We start from the raw sequence: 12492 nt of genomic DNA on the forward strand, positions 1-12492 counted from the left end.
CTCTGCATATGAAAATTCTCTCATTATTCACTTACCCTGATGCTATCCCAAATGTCTATGACTGTCTTTCTTCAGCAGAACACACATGAAGATTTTTAGAAGATAGATAGATCTCGGCCAGGTCCTTAATAGAAGTACATGGGTGCCAGCACTTTGACGGTCCAAAGGTCACATTTAGGCAGCATAAAAGTAATCCATGCGACTTCAGTCGATCAATGAATGTCTTCTCAAGTGATTCAATAGGTTTGTATAAGAAATAATTCTATAATTCAAAAGTTTTTAACTTTAAATCGGCGCTTCCATCCAAGGCTCTGACACTGATTGAAATGGCTGAACTCTCGCGCGACGTTCGCTCTTCTGTTGTAAATAAGCGCCACTTCCGATTCCTCGCTTGAACTCGCCAATGCACTTGCATCACGCTTCGGCAGCTGCTGGCAAGAAGCGCTTTTTAAAAGTTAATAATGTTTTAATTATCAATTTATTTTTTACACAAACTTAGCAATTTGCTTCAGAAGACATTCACTAATATACTGGAGTCGCATGGATTACTTTTATGCTGCCTAAATGTGACTTTTGGACCGTCAAAGTGCTGGCACCCATGTACTTCTATTATAAGGACCTGACAGAGCTCTATCTTCTAAAAATCTTCATTTGTGTTCTGCTGAAGAAAGACAGTCATACACATCTGGGATGGCATCAGGGTAAGTGAATAATGGAAGGATTTTCATTTTTGGGTGAACTATTCCTTTAAACTGTGATGTTATAATTTATTTTAACTAGTGCTGTCAGTCGATTAAAAATTTTAATCACAATGAATCGCATAGTTTTTTGTAGTTCGATTAATCTCTGATTTTTAAAATGCTGAGATTTGACACCGTAAATACTACTTTTCCTGTCAAAATGCATTTATTTCCATCTTATGAAAGAAAACAAAAAAATATGTAACAATATTATGCTTTTACATTTTCCAAACAAAGCCATAGTATAAAGATGGTCAGAAATTCAGAAATTCACTAAAATAGCACCAATTCAAGTAACATTAAATGTTTCCCCAAAAAGTGGGAGTTTGACTTTAATTGAAAGAACTAGTCCCCACATAGGTTGCACATTCATTGCAATGGGCATTAAATCCCTTAAACTCTCATCCTCCACAATATTAATCTGCTGGTAGACTGTGGCTATCCGCTTTCCTACAGCAATCGTGAAGCTGCATTCATGATTCATGTCAGAATGTCAACGCCAGCATCAAACGCTGCTTTGAACTCCACGATTGCAAACAAAAACGTCACATTCTGCATTTTAATGATAGTTAAAACTTGGCGTGCTTCTGTGGTAAATAAAACGCGCCTTATATAGGTCCCATCTGGGCTTGTTGTATACACATAATAGCACTAAGAGGTCATTTTTCCATAATTTTATCACTGACAGGGAAGCGCTGTTGTGTTTGTTTGTGGTGTGTGCGTCAGTGTAATGACTCTGGGCGGACACATTAAAAAGGTTCCGCCCTCCCAACAAGTGTTTATTGTGGTTTATGCTGTATTAATGGTAATTGTGTTAGTCGTGATTAAGAAAAATTAACGCGTTAAACCTTTTTAGTTAATTGCATGCTTTAATGCATTAATTCTGACTCTAATTTTAACATAAAAATGACACAGCAGTTTTATTTGTTTTTATTTTGTCATTTGCGAACATGAACAGCGTCACATGAAAATTTAATGACTCTTGTTACTGTATTAACCTCTTCAGCTCTGCAAACCTCTGTTGTCAGGGAAGTTTACATTTAAAATTTGAAAGCCCCTGTATTCATAAATAGGTGGTACCATTTGAAAGCTAAGAATCTAAACTTTTCACAGAACCCCATCACTTTTGCATGTTACGTAAAATAACAAAATAAGACCTGAAAACCTCTGTGTAGCTATAAAAACAGTTCAAATGATCATCAAATGAACCAGAAAGTGAAATATATTTTCTTTAACAAAGACCAACGTCTCATGTCTTCTTCGGTCACTGCTTTTGTAAGCCCCAAGTAATCACAATCTTTATATCAGCTCTTACCTTAGGCTGTTTCTTTAAAATTAGCCATTTTCTACTTGTCTGTGAGCTTTCTTGAGTAAACAATGCAGTGTTGAGGTCACGTGACGCCATATGAAATTCAATGAGGTGGTTACAAGAGTGGGAGATGTCGAGAAACGGATTGATCATCTGGAGTCATCGGAGAGGGAGTTTTTGCTAATCCGCAAATTAGCTGCTAATTAGCGACTAAAGTGGATTTGGAGCGCATCTGGGAGAAGCTGGAGGATATGGAAAACCGTAGTCGGCGGAATAACGTCCGTATTGTTGGAATTCCTGAGGCCGAAGAAGGTTGGGATATGGTGAAATTCCTGGACGGGCTCTTTCCGAGTCTGCACGACATAATAGGCCATAAACTGGAAATCGAGCGAGCTCACAGGGTTCCGGTTCGGCTGGAGTTTGTTTTGTGGAGGAACACACCTTCGGGACAGTTATGTGGATGAATCTACATGTTCTTTGTGTTTATTCTGCCTGTTGGCTGGAGTTTTTTTATAGATTATCTTCTGTTATGTAATTCTGTCTCACAAAATTTATATAGAAACACTGGACTTGAGCAATCCGACGGCAAAGTTGTCGCGGGGGCTCTCGTGGACTGTTTGACTGTAGAGGGATGGACACCAGTTGGCGTTGTCATGCACGGGGTTAATGCGCACGTTTTTCATTTTTCTGTTTGTTTGATTCGGGGGGAAGTTTGGGGTTTGATTGTTGCACTAATGTTGGAATGTGGTCTTTATAATTTCATTTTTTGTTACACAATCTATTTTTTTCTAATATGCCAAAATGTCGTGTTAATATGAGTGGATTGTCTCTCTCCACGTGGAATGTGAATGGGTAGGGGCAGCCCATAAAAAGGTTATTTCTCTTCTTAAACGTAAGAAATATTATATAGTGTTTCTTCAAGAAACGCATCTTTCCCTGCAGGAAGCTGAAAAATTTTGGAAGATATGGGGTGGACATGTTTTCTTTAGTGCGGGCTCAAGTAAGAGCAGAGGAGTCATTACACTGATAAGTAAGCATCTTCAATTCAAATGTCTCAAACAGACTGAAGATTAATTAGGAAGAGTCATTATTGTTTTAGCAGAAATTCAGGGGCAAAGTTTTATTTTGGCTAATATTTACACACCTAATGCTGATGATTAGGTCTTTTTTATAGATCTTGTAGGGATGTTGCAAGCCGCTGGCACCCCTCATGATATAATATTAGGTGGAGACTTTAATCTATTGAAGGACTCAGTCCTTGATCATAGCAACATTGACGCTTCACAGGATGTGTAAAAATCTTGGTCTTACAGATATTTGGAGACTTTTGAACCCATCTAGTAGGAACTATACATTTATTTCATAGGTCCATAAGATTTACAGTTGCAATCAAAATTATTCAACCCCCCCAAGACAGTAAGGATTTACAAAGGTAAGCTTTTCTGATGACCCAGAATTTTCTATATCAGTTGAGTGACACATTCAAAGTCATAGTGTGAATATATATAACCTAATATTTCTAAATAGCAGGATTTTTTTTTAAAATAAAGCCATGTCATAATTATTCAACCCCTATTGCATGTAGCTGTTTCTTAAATATGTGAGGCTACACAAGTAATTGTTTAAAAAAAATAGTGTCATCAATCTGCAATGGCACTTAAGTTTTAAAATTTAAGTTTAGCGTTGAAAGCAAAAATGTATTTCTATGCAAACAATGTAATTAAAAATAAGTCTCAAAAGCTAATAGAAGAGATTATTTCATTACACAAGAAAGGTCATTACTAAAGGTACATTTCCACAGCACTTCAATTTCCAATAGACAAATTTAGCAGCACCATTCATAATTTTTTTCAATATAGTACAACAGCAGCCTTCTCGGGGTGTGGAAGAAAGCAAAACTGCACCAAGGGAAATGTTGACTTGAATATTCAAGAACTAATTAGGAAAGACACTGTGGAGTCCTGGAAGAAGGTTTTATAGACGTATGACACTAAACTGAAAATGAGTTTTAGACCCATGGGTCAGCAGTACGTCTGGAGTAAGATGACAAGGTGATGACAAGAACGACACCATCCCCACAGTCAAGCATGGAGGTGGGTCAGTCCTGTTATGGGGGTGTTTTGCGGCTCAGGAAGCGGCTATCCTGACTATGTGACTGACACCATGGATTCTTTCAGGTATCAGGCCATTTTGGCATGAAATATTTGATGCCTTCAGTGTGTAAATTGAAGCTCGGTGACCACTAGACTTTCCAGCAAGACAATAACACCAAGGATACATCCAAGTTGTCCAAAATCTGGTTCAGGGATAGGTCGTGGAATGTCCTTAAATGGCCCTTTCAGTCCATCATTAAAATCCCATTGCAAACCTTTGTTGGGATTTCAAGGAAGCAGTGGCAGCACAGAAACCAAAGAATGTCAATGAGCTGGAAGCTTTTGCTCATGAGAAATGTGTAAAAATTCTAATAGAGAGGTGTCCGAAGCCTGAGAACACTTACCTGAAATATTTATTTGCTGTTATTAAGGATAAAAGATGCTCCACAAATGATTTGGGGGTTGAATATTTTTGACATGATGTTTGTGGAGAGAATTAGTTCTTTTTTATTTTACAATTTGGGTAAACTGAACTCTTTGTTCTCAAAATCACTCAAACGTGTATTAAAAACTTACTTTGTTTACTGAGGTTTTAGTTGATGTGTTTTAATTCACATCACCAGAATGTATTGCTGGTCAGGGGGGTTGAATAATTTTGATTGGAACGGTATTCTAGAATAGATGAGTCCCTCATTTCCTCTGTTGATTGCTCAATTGGAAACATCTTAGTCTCAGATCATGCTCTGGTGAGTTTAGAGGTGTTGCCACATACAAAGAAAAATAAATCATATAGTTGGCACTTTAATGTATCCCTTTTGCAAAATCCTGAATTCCAACAAATGTTAAAGGCTGAAATCAGTGTTTATATGTAGATCAACTTGTCCTCAGTATCCTCTGTGGGAAGCTTTTGGCTAGATATATAAAGCAGAAAGTGTCTTTTTCTACTATTCCCTCAGTGAATTCTGCTGGTGGTGAAATATTTACCTTGGCCATTGATGTTAATAATGCTTTTAAAGAATTCTATCTTGATATCTATAGTTTTACGTCTTCATCTACTGATGAAGATACTAGAAACTTTGTGGAACCATTAGAACTCCCTAAACTGACGACTGAGAGATAACCTTGGAGGAGTTTGGAGAGGTCATTAAGCCCTTGCCTACAGGTAAGGCTCCGGGGCCATATGGCTTTGCCGCTGAATTTCTTAGATCTTTGCCACAGAACTGGCTCCACTTTTGTTAGAAGTTTATACGGAATCATTAAAGAAAGGAAAGCTTCCGCCAACCATGACAAAAGCCAGGATCAGTCTGATTCTTAAAAAGGACAAAGATTCATGCGAGAGTTATAGTTACCGTCCAATTTTCCTGGTCCAGCTAGACGTAAAAATATTGTCAAAAATTTTGGCTAACCGATTAAGTTATGACATCTCTTATACATATAGATCAAGTGGGGTTTTTTCAGGGCTGCAGCTCTTCTGAAAACATTAGGTGTTTCATCAATATCATGTGGTCAGTGGCGAATGATGCCGAAAAGGCGTTTGATATGGTAGAATGGGATTATCTTTTTAAGATTTTGGAAATATACGGGTTCGGGAATACTTTTATTGGATGGATTAAGTTACTTTATAGACACCCAGTAGCGGCGGTACAAACAAATGGATTAATTTCAGATTATTTTACTCTAGATAGGGGCACCCGGCAGGGTTGCCCTCTTTCCCCATTATTGTTCTGTCTTGCCCTGGAACCATTAGCAACTGCGATAAGAAAAGATAATGATTTTCCAGGGGTGGTGGTGGGAGGTGTGGCGCATAAGCTTTTGCTTTATGCAGATGATATTTTATTATTCGTCTCCGACCCCACTAGATCTATGCCTTGCCTCCACAGAATTATTCATTCTTTTTCTAAATTCTCAGGATACAGAATCAGTTGGTCTAAATCCGGAGCTTTGGCTCTGACAGCGTACTGCCCAGTAACGGCTTTTCAGCAGGGTGCCTTCCAGTGGCCCAAACAGGGCATTAAGTATTTGGGCATTTTATTCCCAGGAAATTTGTGTGATTTAGTAAATTTTTAGTTAATTTTGACCCCTTAATAAAAAGGCTTTCGAGCGATGTGGGCAGGTGGGCTTCATTACATTTATCTATGATTGGGAAGGTTAATGTTTTTAAAATGAATTGTATTCCAAAATTCAACTACCTGCTACAGTCTCTCCCTGTAGATGCCCCCTCTCTTATTTAAACAATTTGATAGCATAGCGAAGTCCTTCATTTGCTATGGTAAGCATCCCAGATTACATTTCAATAAGTTACATAGGCCTTTGTACTATTTTTGGGAGGTGTATGCTACTCCCAAAAATAGTACAGAGCAGGTGGCGCAGCTGTAAATACCTGTAGAATAATAAAAGCGGCAGATACTCTGGGAGTGGTGATTAATGCTTTTGGAAAAGGTCATGAGGCATCAGTCAATTACTCCCTGTTAATTCAGAGTCTGGGGGATGGAGCTTCAACTTCTCTCAAGAGATTATGGGAGAATGATTAAAACTTGGTATTGGAGGAGGGAGTGTGGGCTAGGATTCTAAAAAATGTCAAGTCTGCATCTAGAGATGCAAGGGTGCACCTGATGCAATTTAAGATTTTACATAAATTTTATTGGACCCCCTCTAGATTGTATAGGCTTGGTCTTAAAGACACACCCACCAGATGGGGACACAACCCATGTTTTTTGGTTGAGGGTTCAGAGATTTATGTGTGACGTGTTGGACACTCAATTTTCATTTTCATTTAAGGAGTGGTGCAAAGAGATGGGTGGGGTGGCGGCATTCGAGGAGGTAATATATAGAAGGCTAGGAAAATGGGATTTGTTTAACAGGAAGTGGAGTAGATATATGGCTTTTTTGGAGGGTTCTCGGGGAGGGGTAGTGGAGAGGGATTTGTAGTTTTAAATGTTTATGTGCATTCTTATTGTTTTTGAAAGTATACTTCTTTTTTTTTTTTTTTATGCTCTAATTATTTATGACCACTGTAGTGCATGTTTGTGTCAAATTATATTAATGTATATAATTTGATTCCGTATTTTCATGTTTATTTATTTTATGAATGGAATCAATAAAAATTGTTAATAACAAAAAAAATACCACAATAAAAATAGAATGCTACTGCAATTAAGATAAAATAATTTTGGTTTTAATATTAACAGTTTTTGTATTAAAGTATTGATTGTTACATTACAGGACAGCTGCAATAAATTTTACTATACTGTTAAAAAAATAACAAATATAATAATAATGCAATGTTATGTCTCAGATGTCCAGAAAAAAAGATCATTGGCAAAATATGTTGTTGACTACTGGTGATGAAATATTATATGTCATGGCAAAGATGAGGATTTCAGCTCTCAACGACACCTAGATTGAGTTTTTAATCCACTCAGTAGTCAAGATATTCAACTAAACAGTGGGGAAGGTGTGTGGGATCACACAATATACTGAATGTGTATGGACAAGCACATGGCGAGTGTCCAGCTGCGTTAGAGTGCCACCTGCAGTTCAGATCTGTTTATTGTTAAAGGCGGCGATGGAGAAAAATGTCTTTTTTCTAGTACTTGCTGCCATTTTTGGACTCAAGATGGCGCTGAGTATGGCTGCTGCGTTGCGAGCTCCAACACAACATGGCAGTGTTTTGTTTTTGTTCACAATTCTTATGTTTTTTGTCTTGGATGTTGTCTGCCTTATTGTCTATGACAGACAAACACTTTTGGACATTGGTTCAGCAATTTCACACCGTAAATCGGACTTCAGATTCCTCAGTGCCGACCCGCTGTTTACAAACACGCAAGCGGAGCCCTTTGTCTGGGCAGTCCGGACGCAGAAACGCAGGAGGAAAAGGGGAAACAGAGCCAGCGTTCTCATCAGAGCATGATGGCACGCAAATCGACCCCCGCTACCCACTATTCTACTGGCAAATGTTCAGTCTCTGGATAACAAGCTCTGCGAGCTGAAAGCACGGATCTCTTTCCAACGAGAGACGAGGGACTGCTGCATTATCTGCCTAACAGAAACTTGGATGTCTGCGGAGATTCCAGATTCAGCCATTGAACCTGCGGGGTTCTCCATGCACTGAGCGGACAGAGCGAAAGACCTCTCGGATAAAAGCAGAGGTGGTGGTGTATGTTTTATGATCAACAAATCCTAGTGTGATCAGAGGAACATACATTCTATCAAGTCTTTCTTCTCTCCTGATCTGGAATTTCTCATGCTTCTGTGTCGACCATTCTGGCTACCGAGGGAATTCACAGCGGTCATTATCACTGCTGTGTACATCCCACCACAAGCTGACACAGACCGGGCACTCAAGGAACTGTATGGGAGAATAAGTGAACAGGAAACCACGCACCCTGAGGCCGCGTTCATTGTGACTGGGGACTTTAATAAAGTCAGTTTCAAATCAGTCGCACCAAAATACCACCAGCACATTAGTTTCAACACACGAGGGGACCGGGTTTTGGACCATTGCTACTCTCCCTTCCGGGATGGCTACAAATCCCTCCCCTGCCCACCATTTGGCAAATCGGACCACTCTTCCATTCTGCTTCTGCCCGCTTACAGGCAGAAATTGAAACAGGAAGCACCCACCCTCAGAACGATCCAGTGGTGGTCGGACCAATCAGACTCTATGCTACAGGACTGTTTTGATCACACGGACTGGGAGATGTTCCGGTCCACCTCTGATGACGACATCAAGGTTTACGCTGATAGCATAATGTGTTTCGTCAAAAAGTGCATGGAGGACGTCGTTCCGACCAGAACAATATGGATCTATCCGAACCAGAAGCCATGGATAAATAGCGATGTCCGCGCGGCACTTAATGTGCGGACCTCCGCTTTCAATTCTGGGAACGCGGAGGAGCATAAACAAGCCAGTTATGCCCTCCGAAAAACTATCAGAACAGCAAAACGCCAGTACAGGAACAAGATTGAAGGACAGTTTAACACCACCAACTCTAGAAGCATGTGGCAGGGAATTAATATCATCACAGACTTTAAAGGGAATAAAAACTCCGCCATGAACACCGCTGCCTCTCTCCCGGATGAGCTAAATACTTTTTATGCTCGTTTCGAGGGAAATAACACCGCCCTCACGGAGAGAGCTCTCGCGGCCGAAGCTACAGAGGTTAGTTCACTCTCCGTCTCTGTAGCGGATGTAACCCGATCCTTCCGACGGGCGAATATCCGCAAAGCCGCGGGCACAGATGGCATTCCAGGCCACGTCATCAGAGCGTGCACGAACCAGCTGGCTGGTGTTTTTACAGAGATTTTCAACCTTTCCCTCTCATTGTCTGTAGTCCCCACATGCTTTAAAACATCCACCATTGTGCCTGTTCCAAAGGAATCAAAAATAACTTGCTTAAATGACTGGCATCCTGTTGCTCTGACCCCCATCATCAGCAAATGCTTTGAGAGACTAATCAGAGATTACATCTGCTCTGTGCTGCCTCTCTCTCTTGACCCATTGCAGTTTGCTTACCGCAACAACCACTCCACTGATGATGCCATTGCATCTACACTACACACTGCTCTCTCCCACCTGGAAAAAAGAACACTTATGTGAGAATGCTGTTTGTAGACTACAGCTCAGCATTCAACACCATATTGCCCTCCAAGCTAGATGAGAAACTCTGGGCTCTGGGCTTAAACAGCTCGCTGTGCAGCTGGATCCTGGACTTCCTGTCAAGCAGACGCCAGGTGGTTAGAATAGGCAGCAACATCTCCTCATCACTGACCCTCAACACTGGAGCTCCACAGGGCTGTGTTCTCAGTCCACTGTTGTATTCCTTGTACACACATGACTGTGTGGCAACACATAATGTGTATCTATATTGTGCGTATTGTATACTGTACAGTGTATGTTATTATTTGTATATTGTGTTGTGTGTAATTATGTGTATATTAGACTTTAAATTGTGTTGTGTTAATTTGATGTTATTGTAAATTGGTATATGTCTCATCACTGTCACGACTGCTATATTGATCGGAACTGCACCCAAGAATTTCACACACCATTGCACTTATGTATATGGCTGTGTGACAATAAATGTGATTTGATTTGATTTATCTAGTAGGTCGAAATAAGTCTGTTATAAGAGAGATGTGGAGCAAATAGTGTTAATCACAGGCTTTCAAAGACTTCAAAGATTTATATTATTCATGAATAATTGGGAACTTTTTTCACAGTAGTAGCGCCATCACGTGTGGCGCAAAATGCAATGGGACATCTGTTTACTGTCGGCGCAACGCACCACAACGGACGCTTCCATGGTAGACAGCTTCATTGATTGTAATGGGTTCTATTGTTTTTGATGCGACACGACTCTCACATCCAGTGTAGACAGGGTGTGTGTTAATAGTTGTGCTTGAGATGAACAGTTTAATATATTCAGTTGCAATGTGTTGGATGTGTAAACCCTGACATTTAGTTTTATAATGTTTTGGTGCTTATTCAGTTTCTTCCTATTGCATTTAAAAAATGGCTCTATTCAAAGAGGCTGCACGATGTTAGCCAATCTTAACAGTGGGCGTTTACATTGAAGTTTTAAGGAGGCGCTTATGCCAAAACTGAGCATTTCAGACAGAGGGTCAGAGGCGGGGTGCCAAATGATCATATATTGCTAAATTATAACTTTTTTAATGCAAAAAAAAAAAAAAAAAAAACTTTACTAACATTATCAGAGAACATCGGGGAAGATAATAAAACTATAAAAAAAAAAAGGGAAAAAAAGAGCATTTCATAACCCCTTTAAACTCTACGAAGAGCTGCCTACTAACAAAAGTACTCTTCATGCATCTATATCATTTAATTTATATAAAACAGTAGTTCTTTATAAACACATCACACACACCTACATAAATACATCATAATAATTTTGCGCTATGGGCACTGTTATTTCTACAGAATGCTAGCAGAAGTTTTGTAACGCTACTGGTGCGAAATGCGGAGGTGTGATAAAGGCCTATTGTTTTGTCTTTTCTCTGTCTCAGGTGTAAATCTGTTAGTTGGGACAGAGAGTGGTCTCATGTTACTGGATCGCAGCGGTCAAGGGAAAGTTTACCCGCTCATCAGCCGCAGACGTTTTCAACAGATGGATGTTCTGGAGGGGCTTAATGTTCTAGTGACAATATCAGGTAATAAAGACACAGTTTTGAAAAGATTCAAGAGAAGAGTTAGTTACATAACATCCTCCTCATGATTGTGTCTACACTTACACCCGTGTTTCCTCTATTTGACTCTATTTCTGTCTTGTCTTTGTGGTTAAGTCTCTTCGCACAACATTTAATGTGTAAACTTTGCTGTTGTTTAACATGCAAAATGACATGCATTAGTTTGAAATGAAAAATTGGGAATTTGGGTCAGAAACAAAACATATTTTACTGTCACTGACGTGGTGACACATGCTGTGGTTTATTATGTGTAGACATTTTAAATTATTCCATTGCACTCAAACACATGCTTTTGAAAAATTGTAATAAACTTTCATTACACAGATCAGTTTCAAATGAAACCCCTGATACATGGTAAACTCTTTATCATGTATTTAATTTGAGTGATGATCACTTCCAATTATGATATATTTGTGTGTATATTGTGTAATGATGAAGTGTTGACTGAAGCTTCTCTCCAATCCGGCTTGTGTTGTTCAGGGAAGAAGAATAAATTGCGTGTTTACTATCTGTCCTGGCTGAGGAACAAGATCCTTCATAATGATCCCGAAGTGGAGAAGAAACAAGGCTGGACCACTGTTGGAGATCTTGAGGGATGCGTGCACTATAAAGTTGGTATGTCAAGTCAAGTTCAAATAAACACAGGTCTGATTTAATGTTTCTACTTACCAGAAAACATCCTGACTAGGCCTCTTTTATTGATTATTGATTTTAATTGGCTATTCTTCTGCTGTGATGTACTTTTTCTAAAGATAGTTGGAATTATCAAACATTTGAGCAATGTGTTTCACAGTTTTTCCAGCTATTGTGATTTGATATTAGTACCATGTGTATCAAATTTTCATTTTGTGATCATTGCTGAAGCTGTTATTGTATTACATTACAAAACCAGTTAAAAGATAAACAAACTTTGTTGTTTTTAATGACAAGTTTAATTGCTTTTTTAAACTCCAAATTGGCCTTTTTAATTAAGAGGACACAAAGAACATAACTTTGAAAAGACCTTTGAACATTTAAATAAATACACAATTAAATTGTTATAAATAAAATAAGCATTTAATAAATTAAGAAAATCAAAATATTAGCATTAGCGTCATAAATTCAGAATCTAAACAAGACAAGTGTGTTAGCGCATTAGCGTCAT

General features: G+C 39.0%; 1 protein-coding gene across 2 annotated transcripts in view; it reads left to right on the top strand.

The window, feature by feature from the left end:
- The window catches only part of LOC127446828 (TRAF2 and NCK-interacting protein kinase-like), a 172211-nt gene that overhangs the window by 135091 nt on the left and 24628 nt on the right, over positions 1-12492 (top strand). For both annotated transcript variants that reach the window (XM_051708094.1, XM_051708095.1), the window contains exons 20-21: positions 11169-11312; positions 11829-11963. In XM_051708094.1, the coding sequence (XP_051564054.1) occupies positions 11169-11312; positions 11829-11963 (279 nt within the window). The remainder of the gene's footprint in view (positions 1-11168; positions 11313-11828; positions 11964-12492) is intronic.

The sequence above is a fragment of the Myxocyprinus asiaticus genome, chromosome 10 (assembly GCF_019703515.2).
Source record: "Myxocyprinus asiaticus isolate MX2 ecotype Aquarium Trade chromosome 10, UBuf_Myxa_2, whole genome shotgun sequence".
Taxonomy (NCBI): domain Eukaryota; kingdom Metazoa; phylum Chordata; class Actinopteri; order Cypriniformes; family Catostomidae; genus Myxocyprinus; species Myxocyprinus asiaticus.